Source organism: Pelophylax lessonae (genome assembly GCF_965119305.1).
Source record: "Pelophylax lessonae genome assembly, chromosome: 5".
Taxonomy (NCBI): Eukaryota; Metazoa; Chordata; class Amphibia; order Anura; family Ranidae; genus Pelophylax; species Pelophylax lessonae.
This window is the reverse complement of record NC_138772.1, coordinates 175,242,823-175,255,398: the sequence shown is the minus strand read 5'-3', so window position 1 is coordinate 175,255,398 and position 12,576 is coordinate 175,242,823. Positions and strand designations below refer to the sequence as shown.

The window sequence follows — 12,576 nt, the reverse complement described above, 5'->3', positions numbered from 1 at the left end:
ATTGCTAAAGATAATAAAACATAAGGAGTCGCTAAAGTCCTGCATATATTACACGGCCGCACCTCCGTCCCGCCTCCTCCACCAGCTCTGCATATGTGTCCTCCGTCCTCCGTCGCACCTCAGCCCCGCCTCCTCTCAATCAGCTGTCCGCTCTCTGTTATAATTTTGCCAAACCTCGAAAAATGTCTTCTGCGCATGCGTGTGGACGACTCCCATCCGCTGTTTTGTGATGCTCTGTCACCGGAAGTGACGAGGTCCGATTTTTTCACGGGTCCGACAAAATTTTACAACACCGGTTAATTCCTGTCCCATACCCACAACAAGAAGTGAGAAAATCCCTGATTGTCACCAAAAGTAGTGTCCACATTGGAAGATTTCCCCTCTATTCCTGTTCTGGGGACAACCCAAAATTTGGGATTTTATTTGGCTTTCACTTTTTTTTTATTTTACTTTCACTTTTGATGATAATGGCTCCATTCACATATAGGCGTTTCGGATCGCAGGGAGAATTGCCGCGATTTTGTCCGTGATCCCGAACCATTGCAAGTCGAGGGACGCCCATGTGATTCCCGTGACTTGAAATGGCACCCCAAACGCGGCGAGATTGTCGCCCGACTAATCGCAGTAAAATCGCGCAAGCAGAATCGCGGGACGCCTGTCGCCCCAAAAGAAGTACAAGAATGCCTATATGCGAATGGAGCCAAAGAGAGCAAGGAATTTCCATTTGGGATTTTATTTTACTTTCACTTTTGATGATAATGGCAAACAGGACAAAGAGAACGTGGAATTTCCTTATTAGGGGCACAGACAGCAATAAGAATTCCTCTCTAATTCCTCTCCACTCTATCCAAAGCTAAAACAAAGTTTGTCTTCATGTTACTAACTAAACTTAACTAATGTTAACCAAACTTCAGATTTTATACTTGAGAATTTATTAAAGTCTGAAAAATCAGTTTTCAATGGAGTGAACCTTGAAATAAAAATTTTTAGATTGTGCAAAACCAATTTTTTTTTTCAAATGATAAATAAACACACACACATTGCATGTACACTAATGTTGTCCAACCAGTCTATAGGCATGTCAGCTCGTATAGAGGAGGGAGCAGGGATGGGGGATGGTAACTGCCTGGGGGCAGCAGTATCACCGGCAAATCAATAGCCATTTGGATGAGCATCTAAGCCCCCGTTCACACTGGGGCGACGCTACTTCGGACCGCGACCTCCGAGGTCGCGGTGCGAGCAGCGCGCCGCGACCTCGGAGCGGCCGCCACGGACTTCATAACATTGAAGTCTATGGCGGTCGCCTCCTGGTCGCCCCAAAGAAGCTCCGGACCCTTTTTCTGAGTCGGAGCGACTTGTGTCGCTCCTATCAGAACGGGTCCGCAGCTTCCCTATGGGAGGCGACCTGCGGCGACCTGTGAGGCGACCAGGTCGCCTCACAGGTCGCCCCAGTGTGAACGGGGGCTAAAGCTGGCCAGTGGCTGAAGGAAAACAACGAACAGATTCTGCCATCCACACAAACAAGATGAATGGAGGAATACCCCCCCCCCCCCCCACACACATGACAAGGCATTGTATTCTGACAGCAGGACCCACATCTATCAGAATACATTGATCAATGACTATAGGCACTGATTGATAAAAGTTTCCCAGCATGTCCCCTGGACAGAAGTCTAGCAAACGATTGACTTCTATCAAGCAGGAATGACCACACACTGATCGAACTTTGTCTGGTCCCTGCTGACCTTGCCAAAATTTGGATCAGTGTATGGCCAGCTTTGGTTTGATCCAGCCATAGCCAGGTGACCCTTATCTGACATCTATGGCATTTATTAGGGCTGGCTCACACCTAAAATGCACAGGAAAGTGACTCGATGGGGTGTGATTTTCAACCCATTCATTTAAATGGCTTTAATTCGCACTGGATTCCATCAAAAGTTGAGTATGTTCTACTTTTTAAAAACGCACTGCACATATTTGCATGGATACCATGCGACTCTGTGCAGGCAAACACACTGCTTTTGGGGTGTCGTTAGGAATATATTGATCAACATTCAAATTTGCCAGCACACCATGAATCACCAATGTTGTCCTAAGGTCCCTTTCACACACTCCATTTTGCTCAGCGGGGGATCGATCCGCCAATCCCCCGCTGAGCAGGCGGATGACAGCTGTGTCTCCACGCTGTGTGCGGAGACAGAGCTGTCAGGTCCCCATGCATCTCTATGGGGGAATTGGATGGGAACGGACTGTCTGTCCGTTCTCATCTGATCTGCTGGATGGATGTCAGTGGACATGTCTCCGCTGACATCCGATGCCCCATAGAGATGCATGGGGGGGACCGACTGTTCAGATCCGCCAGAAAAACGGACAGACGGATCTGAACAGTACACCTGTGTGAAAGAGGCCTAAAGGCTTTTTTTTATTAAAGAATGATCACATAGCAAAAAGAAGGGTGCAAAGTTTTGGAGCCGCGCAGGACCCCTTTTGTCAGGCATATGTCGCATATCTGATGAAGGGGTCCTGTGAGGCTCTGAAACCTTTCTTTTTGTAAAGTGATAATTCGTCAATAAGAATAGCTTCATGTACAACATTGATGATCTATAGTGTGCTGGCAAATATGAATATGATCAATATACTCCTAACGACACACCCCAAACACAAGTGTATTTGCCGACACAGGGTTGCATGGTATAGCAGTACCATGCGATTCTGTGCAGTGCATTTTTAATATGAACGTTGGTCTATGATTGTTCCAGTTTCCAGCTGGATATTGTTGCAGCACCTGCTACTTTCGAGCCTGTGTTCAAAGAGGGTGTCAAGCCTGATCCAGGAACGTGTGCGATGGGAATTATAAAGTGTTACTAAACCCAGGAGCCTGCATTCACTGTATCTGGTCTCCCACAGTACACAGAACATGGAAATGCATTTATTTTAGTAAATTTAACCTGCTAAATACCTTTTCTCATCATTAGTATATAGCAGTCTTGTGACTTCTGTCAGTGCATGGTTAAAGCTTGTAGGAGGAGTTTTCATTTTCCCACAATTGCCCTGTCAGGATGCAGGACCTCTGACCCTCTGTCTGGACAGTGGTGATTGGCTCTGTGCTGATCACATGCACTCTCTCAAAAAAAAAAACTCTCTAGCAATACACACTGAACTGAGCATGTGCAGCCTGACTCCAGTAACTCTGTCTTATCTGGAAATGTTCTGTAGTCAGTGGAAGAAAAGAAGGATCTGTGCATACAGGATCAAAGCCTTTTTACACAATGCAGAGGATTAACCCCTTAGGTTGCACAGTGAGTATAACAAGCATGCCTTACTGCATATACACACTTATTTTCCTGTTGTGGGTTTAGTAATATTTTAAGAGAATTGTGTAATGGATTTGTACATGCTTTTTTCTATACTTGTGTTTATTTTTTCATTTGTTGAAAAATTACACCTTTAAAAAAAAATGTATGTCTAAAGTATCCAACAATGTTACGTTTATCTACACGCCTAAGGCTTGGTTCACACTGGGGCGGCACGACTCTGTACTGCTTCGTGGGGCGACTTGTGCATTCCCATGCACCACGACTTCGGAGCGACTTGCACGGACTTCACATAATGGAAGTCTATGCAAGTCGCTCCGAGGTCGCCCCAAAGTAGTACAGGACCCTTTTTCTAAGTCGGAGCAACTTGTGTCGCTCCTATTAGAAACGGGTCCTGTAGCAGTCAATGGACCACGAGGGAGCGCGACTTGTCAGGCTGACAAGTCGCCTGACAAGTCGCGCTGGTGTGAATGGAGTCTAAAGAGTTACTAAACCCAGTACCCTGCATTCACTATATCTGGTCTCCCACAGTACAGAGAACATGGTAATGCAATTATTTGGTAAATATAAACTGCTAAATACCTTTTCTCATCAGCAGTACATAGCAGTCTTGTGACTTCTATCGGTGTCTGGTTAAAGCTTGTAGGAGGAGTTTTCATTCTACTTTGACTGTCCTATGAGGATGCAGGATCCTGATCCTCTGTCTGCACAGTGCTGATCACATGCACCCTCCCAAGAAAAGAAAAATTCTCTAGCAATACACACCAAACTAAGCATGTGCAGAGTGTCTCAGGAGATAGATTAGGGGCTGTGGAAGAAGGGGAGGATCAGAGAAGACAGGATCAAACATCCTTTTTACACAATGCAAAGGATTAACTCTTTAGGCTCCTCAGTAAGTATAAAAAGCATGCTTTACAGCATGGGTGTCCAACCTTTTGGCCTCTCTGGGCCACATTGAGTGTAAAGAAATTTTTTCGGGCCGTATATAAAATATATACTATAGTTAAGGTATATAAGTAATAAAATGCCGCCGCACCCTTCCCGCACCGGCGCACCCCCTGCACTAATTTAACACAACTAGAGGATGATCAAATGAAATGGAATCAGTATACAGAGGTTTAATTCTTCTGAGAGATATTAAAGGAACACTCTAACCACCATGACCACTTCAGTGATTTGAAGTGGTCATGGTGGTAGGAGTCAGAAACACTGCACATGCTCGTCTCCCCCCTCCCCTCCGAGGCAGCCTTTGCCTACCGTTGGAAGCCACTGTGGCCATGCCACCGACCCAACTTACTTCCTCCCCAGCAAAAAAAAAAATTGTAAGGGGGCAGTGGACCGCATTGCCTGGGGTTCCTGGGCCGCAGGTTGGACATGCCTGCTTTACAGCAAATTCATACTGATTTTACTGTAGTGGGCAGTGCCGGGACAAGGTCATCCAGCGCCCAGGGCAAGGATGCCAAACTGCACCCCCCCCTTCCCATAGGGTTAGGGTCAAGGTGCCCCCCCATCCCTGCAATATACCAATGCGTCCAGGGCAAATGATCCTCCTGCCCACCCCTTTTCCCAGCCCTGGTTGTAGGTTTAGTAGCACTTTAACATTATGATAGGAGTATATTGACACCCACAGCAGATCACACACACAGTGTGTTTTGAGCACGGTGTGAGAAACACACACAGACAGAACGTGGGGTTTTTTGCACCGCATTCCGGTGTAAACGAGCCCTTAGATCACAGGAAAATAAAGCAGCCAAGAAAGCAGGAAACAGAGGAATGTTATAAACCGTATTAATAGTACAGACCCTCCAACATGTGTCTCAGGCATCCGAAAAGAGCAAAACAGGAAACCGCTAATGCATGCATATCTCAAACATTAACACATCTTAGAGTACGTAAAACTGAAAATTCTGAAACATTTACAAGAGTAATTAGGCCTCTATGAACAGACTTTGTAGAAACTTGAACAATAAGAACTGCAGTTTGCTATGTACTGAAAGTTACCTACAAGTAGTAAATGTAGAATAACACAGGAAACATCCTCTAAAAACATCTGTAATGCAGATCACTCACCACAATCACAAGTTTAAGTTTCTTTTCTGCAGCAGACTGCCCCAGTAGAGGAAAGCATACATTCAGGAAAATAAAACAACTTAATAAAAAATACGATGAGCGTATTGCAGCTGGAAGGGTGGAAGGCATTGTTATCAGTCTCGTAGAGCAAGTTCATCTGGCAACCTTTAGACAATTCACTGCATATGAAAAAAAAAAAAAGTGGCAGGGTGGAGCAAAGCATTCTATTGCCAAATGAAAGTGAATGTAAATCACCATAATGTTTAAACATGTCCCCTCTTGTAGAATGCTCGGCTGAAAGGATATAGAAAAATATTGTTTTGAGGCTGTTTGATAATGTCTAACTTTATAACATTTTCATTTTTTCTTTGTGGTGAAATAAACAATATTACAGTGCAGGGGATACAACAAACTACTTTATAATAGAAACTTAACCACTTAAGCCCCGGAAGATTTTACCCCCTTCCTGACCAGGGGGTATTTTGTGATTCGGCACTGCGTGACTTTAACGGACAATTGCGCGGTCGTGCGACGCTGTATCTAAACAAATTTGGCGTCCTTTTTTTCCCACAAACAGAGCTTTCTTTTGGTGGTATTTGATCACCTGTGCGATTTTTTGATCATGCGTTATAAATAAAAAAAGAGCGTAAATTTTGCAAAAATAGTAATATTTTTCACATTATTTTATATGAAATTCCCCCCCAAAAAAATGTAAAAATCTAAATTTTTTAACATTTTCAGCCAATTTGTTTTATGCTACCTATGTTTGGTAAAAAAAAATCGCAAAAAGCGTATTTTGATTGGTTTGCGCAAAAGTTATCGCGTTTACTAACAAAGGGAAAGATTTTTGTCATTTTTGTTGTTTTTTATTTTAACGCGTAATGGCGGCGATCTGCGATTTTTTTTGCGGTACTGCGACATTGCGGCTGACAGATCGGACCCTTGACTGACATTTTTGACACTTTTGGGGTTACCAGTGACATTTCTACAGTAATCAGTGCTATACATATGCACTGTTACTGTAAAAATACACTGGCAGTGAAGGGGTTAACTTTTTTTTGAAAGGGAGGGGCTATGTGTGTCCCTAGGGGCGTGCTTTCTACTGTGATTGGCTGTGGCTTCAGATGTATGAAGAGTGATCAACGGTTCTACATAGTAGAACCGTATGATCATCCTTCATACACCGGGGAGAATGACAGGTGGCTTGTTTACACAAGCCGCCTGACTTTCTCCCTCTCCCCCGACGATCGCAGAGTGACCGGCGGACATCGGGTCCGCCGGTCACAGGTGCGGGGGGGTCCGTGACCGCGCGGGAGCAGGAGCGCGCCTCCGGCGGCACGCGCTCGCTCCCTAGACCCTCACAGGCTAGCGACGTAGACCTACGTCGCTTTGCCTGTGAGGGGCTGACTGCCGACGTAGATCTACGTTAGGCAGTCGGCAAGTGGTTAAAGTAGATTTTTTAACCCCTTCGCGCCTAAGGGTAAAACAAATCTAAATGCCTAAATGCCTAAGCACAATTTTGCAACTTTGACATGTGTTAATAAAACTGCCATCACAACTACTTTGTGCATCCAGGTAGATTATATTGCACTTTTTTCAGGACAAATTAGGCTTTCCTTTGGTGGTAAATGGTAATGGAAAGCTCCTGATTTTTTTTTTTTGTTTATGATCAAAAGGAAAACTGAACCAAACTAGTAAAAAAAAAAGATTTTTTTTATTTAGCTGTATATTTTCTGCTACCATAACTTTCCACTAAAGAACAACCTAAATTAAATTCTCCTGCTCCTGACGATCGAAGCGATATAACATATGTGTGTGTTGTTTGTATCCATAGTACAGCTCAAAAACAATAGTGCCCATTTTGCTTTTTTTTATTCTACCTAAAACACACTGAAACTAACTGACAAGCATACTAAAAAACAAATCCTGTAAAAAAAAAAAAATCTGACCCAGACCTTGACCCAAACACTAACCCTGGCAATGACCTAGAATCCTAGATCAAACTTTGATATAGGTATTTTTTTTTATTTATTTTTTTATTATTATTATTTATTAATTTATTTTTTACACACTTTTTTTTTCTCTGCAAGGAGATTGAGATACTAGGTATCTCTCTCCTCCATTCACAGAGAAAGATAACACAGGGGCAGGCTTTATAGTGATCACTGTGATAGCCATCAGGAACCGGATTTTCTGGGTCTACATCATTAGTACGGGGCCCGGGGCTCACCGTGAGACTGCGGTCTCTGTTTTGGGAGTGCTCCGTGCTCCCAGCACAAAGAGAGATACACTCAGTGGTTAATTTGGATAGAGTAAGGGCAGATTAAAGCTTCATGCACACTGAGCATTTGCTCAGTTCCCCTGAAGGCATTTTCTCCTGGCAGTAGAAAAGTTGCTTAAAAAATGCACCTAAAGCCATGTTTCGCAGACAAGTTTAGGCGTGTCAAGTGTTTACGTGTTAATGGATTAAATTTGCTGGAATATTTCCTTATTTTAGCCATTTGAATGAATGCTTTAGGGCTATGCCCATCAAGCGTTTTTTCTACCGAAAAGCTCCTCTCTTGAACATGCATTTTTTTTTTTCATGCCTGTATACGCTTTGCTTCTACTGCCCGTAAACATCTATGTGTGCATGGACACTCAGAGATTTATATAAATATATAAATATATAAATATAAGTTGCGCTAAAATGTGAAAAACATATGTGATAATGTAAAAGTGTCCAAAATAAAGTCCATGTATGAGTGAACAGCACGTCTGGCGAAATTTTCTGTACAGGTACCGCTTACCAAAGGCAAATGATAAATAGGCCCAAAGAATCCAAGGGGTCCACAGGAACCAGATGTCAGACGGACTCCGTATTTTGAGTGGATCTCCTCAGTGTTGGGTGATCATGTGAAATATAAATTGAAAAACGCCATAGCGTAAAACCACAAACAATTGAATAAACACCCCAAGTGATGGGAATATCAGAAAAGTGCTATAGTAGTGATGGTAAAGGACATAGACACCTTCAATCCTGTGAAAATACTCCTTACCAGAGTAATAGAAAGTGTTGCAGAAAAGAGAAGAAGGCCTCCCCCGATAGGACTGCAGCTTACCGAAAGGAAAATAAATTGAGCACATAGATCCCAACCGTGTCACCGAAGAGGGCTGACATACATATGCCCTTACCAGCTCCAAATGATGCAAAGCAGAGAGAATCCAATTCACCTAGGCACTTCCACTGAGGGCAAAGCTCCAGATGCTAGTGTCTAAACACTCCAGACCAGACGCTTCCAATGGGAACGCTGAATACAGGCTCAGCATACAGATGGTAACAGTGTCACACACTTGTTGAGAAACGCCGGAGGGAGGTCACACAGCAAGACATCAGGTGGTCATTCTCGTCTGAATGACCACCTGATGTCTTGCTGTGTGACCTCCCTCATCCAATCCATGAATGCTTTGCCTTAAGAAAATGAATTCCCAAGGCATCAGGCTATCCACCCATCACAGGACCCAGATGCAAGTAGAATGGACTGCAGTAGAATTGTCTACTTCAGTGATTTCAAGCTTTCAGGGATATCAACCAGATATGGTATATGCTGTGCTGGATTTAGACCTTGGGGGCCTGGGGCACTTCAAGTTTGGGGGCCCCTCAACGTAGAAATTCAATTGTATGATCAATAAAAAAAGAGAACTGAAATTAATGATAAACCACATTTATTCTGTAGCACCCTCACTGTTGCTAGAGTAGATACATTTAGTTTGGCCTCCCTGTAGACAGAGGAGCAAGAGATAATATTGTTTAGGAGGCTGTGCAGTACTTCAAAGGCTGTGGCTCTGTTATCTCTCCCTGTCTTCTGTAGCTCTCTTGATATTTTCCGAACATAGTGGGAGGAGGAGTGGGATTTCCACCAATCCCTGGGGAGGCAGGACCCAGAAGGTTGTGAGAAAGCTCATAAATACTCAGAAGTCTGGCAGTCTGGGTGCAGAATCCAGGCCATCTAGAGGCAACCCCTGTGCTGGGGACTTTGCCCCTGGGGTAGAAGGAAGAGGAGCAGGAGCCGAGAGAGAAAGAGAAGGAAAGCTCTAGGACATCACTCAACCATTGTCTCAGCTAGACATACTGTAGCTGAAGGCTCCAAGCCAACCCAGGAACAGTCTGCCCAGCAGAGAGGCCAGTGTAGCAGTTTTCTATATTTAAGAAACTGCTTAAAGGGGACTGAATGAGTACAAACCAGCATCATACCCAAAGCCACAGAGAGGACAGCGCAGTGCAATACCGCACATGTCCGGGAACAGGGGGACAGCTTGAGTGCAGTGCAAGACAGCCAGGAGCATTCCAATATCTCTACATTGACCCTAGAGCAGCCAGATACTGTCCAATACAGCCAGATGCTGTCTCTTTAACACTGACTTTTTGGGACTTTTGCCTTACTGATCCCGCTGCATTATTGCTCCCACTGGTATGCAGCGCAGTCCAGTTGGATTGTAGCAGCCAGAGACTTTAGCAGTTCCTTGTTTGTTTGGAGTTTACATGTTTCTGGGCATCCCATGTATCCCAATCCCTATCCAAGTCCAACGTTCCCTAAATAAACAACCTAAACTAAATCCCCTAGACTGTTTTCTTGAGCCAACTGGAGAGTGTGAAAAATTCCTGTTTCCTGGCTGTGGGTACTGTGTGGGGGAAATAGGCCCGAATTCCAGCAGCTCCTTTGAGGATATCGCTACAGTTCTAAAAAATATTAGGTTCAGAAGAACCTCAATTTTAATGACTGTAAGAATACACATAAGACCTCTTGCACATGGTTCTAATGTTTGAACATCTGCATTTTGGACATAATGTCAGGCATTTATGTTGGGACGTATTTGTGCACATTTGTGTGTATTTGTGTGTATTTAGGTGTAAACACATTCTCGCGCTCTACCTCCAGGAATGCTGTATTCATTATGCCAGCATTTGCACGTACCGATGCAAATTATTGACTAAAAACGCATATATCCTTGGGACTTAAAGTTGGTGTTGCCAGTTTTGCAAAAACAGCCTTTTGAACCTCTGGGGCAGGTTCCCCTGGATCTTATGATCAAGAAACTGGTCTTTTGATTGTGATAACTTCGCTAGAAGGGTATCGGAACTAGCAGCTCTATTTTGTAAAGGGTCATTCTTGATATTTTATCAAGATAGGGTAATTTTACATTCTCACCCAGATTTTTTGCCCAAGTGTCCGCCTTTCATTTGAATCAGGACATTATACTACCTTCTTTTTTTCCAGATCCTCATTAAGAGGAGGAAAGGCTATTGCATTCCCTTGATGTATTGCGTGCGCTTAAATTTTATTTACAGGAAACAGCTCAGATTCATAAGACGGAGAGCTTGTTTGTGCTGCCAGAAGGCCCCAGAAAGGGGTTGGCAGCATCTAAATCTACGATTTCCTGTTGGATACACCAGGTTATTACCCAGGCGTTTTGTTTAGTAGGAAAGGTTCCACCTTTTCCTGTAAAGGCACATTCTACCAGAGGAGGAAGTGCCTCTTGGGCACATCGCCATCAAGCCTCTATGGCCCAGATTTGCAAGGCCGTGACCTGGTAGGCAGTGCATGCGTTCACTTGTTTCTAGAGTGGATATATAGAGTGGATGTTGAGACCCAGGAGGAGTCTGCTTTTGGCCACAGTGTACTGCAGGTGGCGGTGTAATCCTTCTGTTAAGGGTCAGATGGTGGTATTTTTTGGTGTCCCCCTCCCCTCAGATGCATTGCTTTGGGACATCCTATATGTTATGATTTATGGCTCTGTGTCCTGTGATGTACGAAAAGAAAATTTGATTTTTAATTCATACTTACATCCCCTCTTCTATGGGGTCTTTTATTACTTGCTTCAAAACTGAGGTACTTTCTGTATGGGAGGGTTATATAGGGGGTCATCAATCCTGATTGGTTGCCAGTGTCCTTCACCTATAGGTGGCTATATAACCCATATGTTATGATTTATGGCTCTGTGTCCCGTGATATGCTGCACTGAGCTTTTTCAAGCTGCAGTGTGCAAGAGGTACAGGTAATTTGAATTGCTGAGTCATATATATCACAGTTATGTATCACACTGCAATATTTACACAACTTCTTTCTTCCTGCACTTAGCATCTGAAAAATCTTTCACCAACTCATTAAACTGTGTCATCTTGAGCGCACTGCTCTCGACAGCCAGTAGGCACAGAGCACTTAGACTTTTATGGGTCATTGTGGTTCCCAGATCATTTTTTATAAAGAAATAAGTGTCAAGGGGAAATAAGTGTCATTTTTTTTATAAAGAAAGCCTGGGGCCCCCTCTGGCAGGGGTGCTCACACTTGCAGGGGGGCCCATGGCAATTGCCCCTTTTGCCCCCTTATAAATCTGACAAGGGTGGCTTTCTATTTCTTCTTTTTTTCCCCTTTATTTTCACCCAGTGATTCAACCAGTATAACACTTCCTGTCTTTCGGAGCTATGGAGACATTCTTGGACAGCAGTACTGTTAGTGTGAACAAAGAGTTTTTGTTAGCAGATTTAAGATGGAAATAAATACACTATATTGTCAAAAGTATTGGGAAGCCTGCCTTTACACACACATGAAATTTAAAGGCATACCAGTTTTAATCCATAGAGTTCAATATTGAGTTGACCCACTCTTTGCAGCTATACCAGCTTCAACTCTTGTGGGAAGCTGACCACAAGGTTTAAGATGTGTCTATGGCAATATTTGACCATTCTTCCAAAAGCGCATTTGTGAGGTCAGGCACTGATGTGGGTGAGATGGCCAGGCTCACAGTCTCCGCTCTTTTTCATCCCAAGGTGTTCTATAGAGTTGAGGTTAGGACTCTCTTCAGGCTAGTCAAGTTTCTCCACCCCAAACTCGCTCATCCATGTCTTTATGGACCTTGCTTTTTGCACTGGTCCAAATCATTTGGTGGAGGTAGGATTATAGTGTCGGTTTGTATTTTAGGGGTTGGGCTTGGCCCCTTAGAGGGGAACTCTTAAGGGGTCAGCATACCAAGACATTTTGGACAATTTTATGCTCCTAACTTTGTGGGAACAGTTTGGGGATGGCCCCTTCCTGTTCCAACATGACTGCACAACAGTCAGGACTGGACTGGGAATAAAATTCAGCCCTGGAAATAATTTCATACCAGCCCCATAGCATTATTATACCAGCCCAACAGCATAACATCATTAAAC

General features: G+C 43.8%; 1 protein-coding gene across 1 annotated transcript in view; it reads right to left on the bottom strand.

Annotated features, from left to right (window-relative positions):
* Positions 1 to 5,566, bottom strand: part of LOC309556067 (prostatic acid phosphatase-like) — a 163,292-nt gene extending 157,726 nt beyond the window's left edge. The window contains exon 1 of the mRNA XM_082258379.1: positions 5,385 to 5,566. Within this exon, the coding sequence (XP_082114505.1) occupies positions 5,385 to 5,513 (129 nt within the window). The 5' untranslated portion in view covers positions 5,514 to 5,566. The remainder of the gene's footprint in view (positions 1 to 5,384) is intronic.
* Positions 5,567 to 12,576: the final 7,010 nt, after the last annotated feature.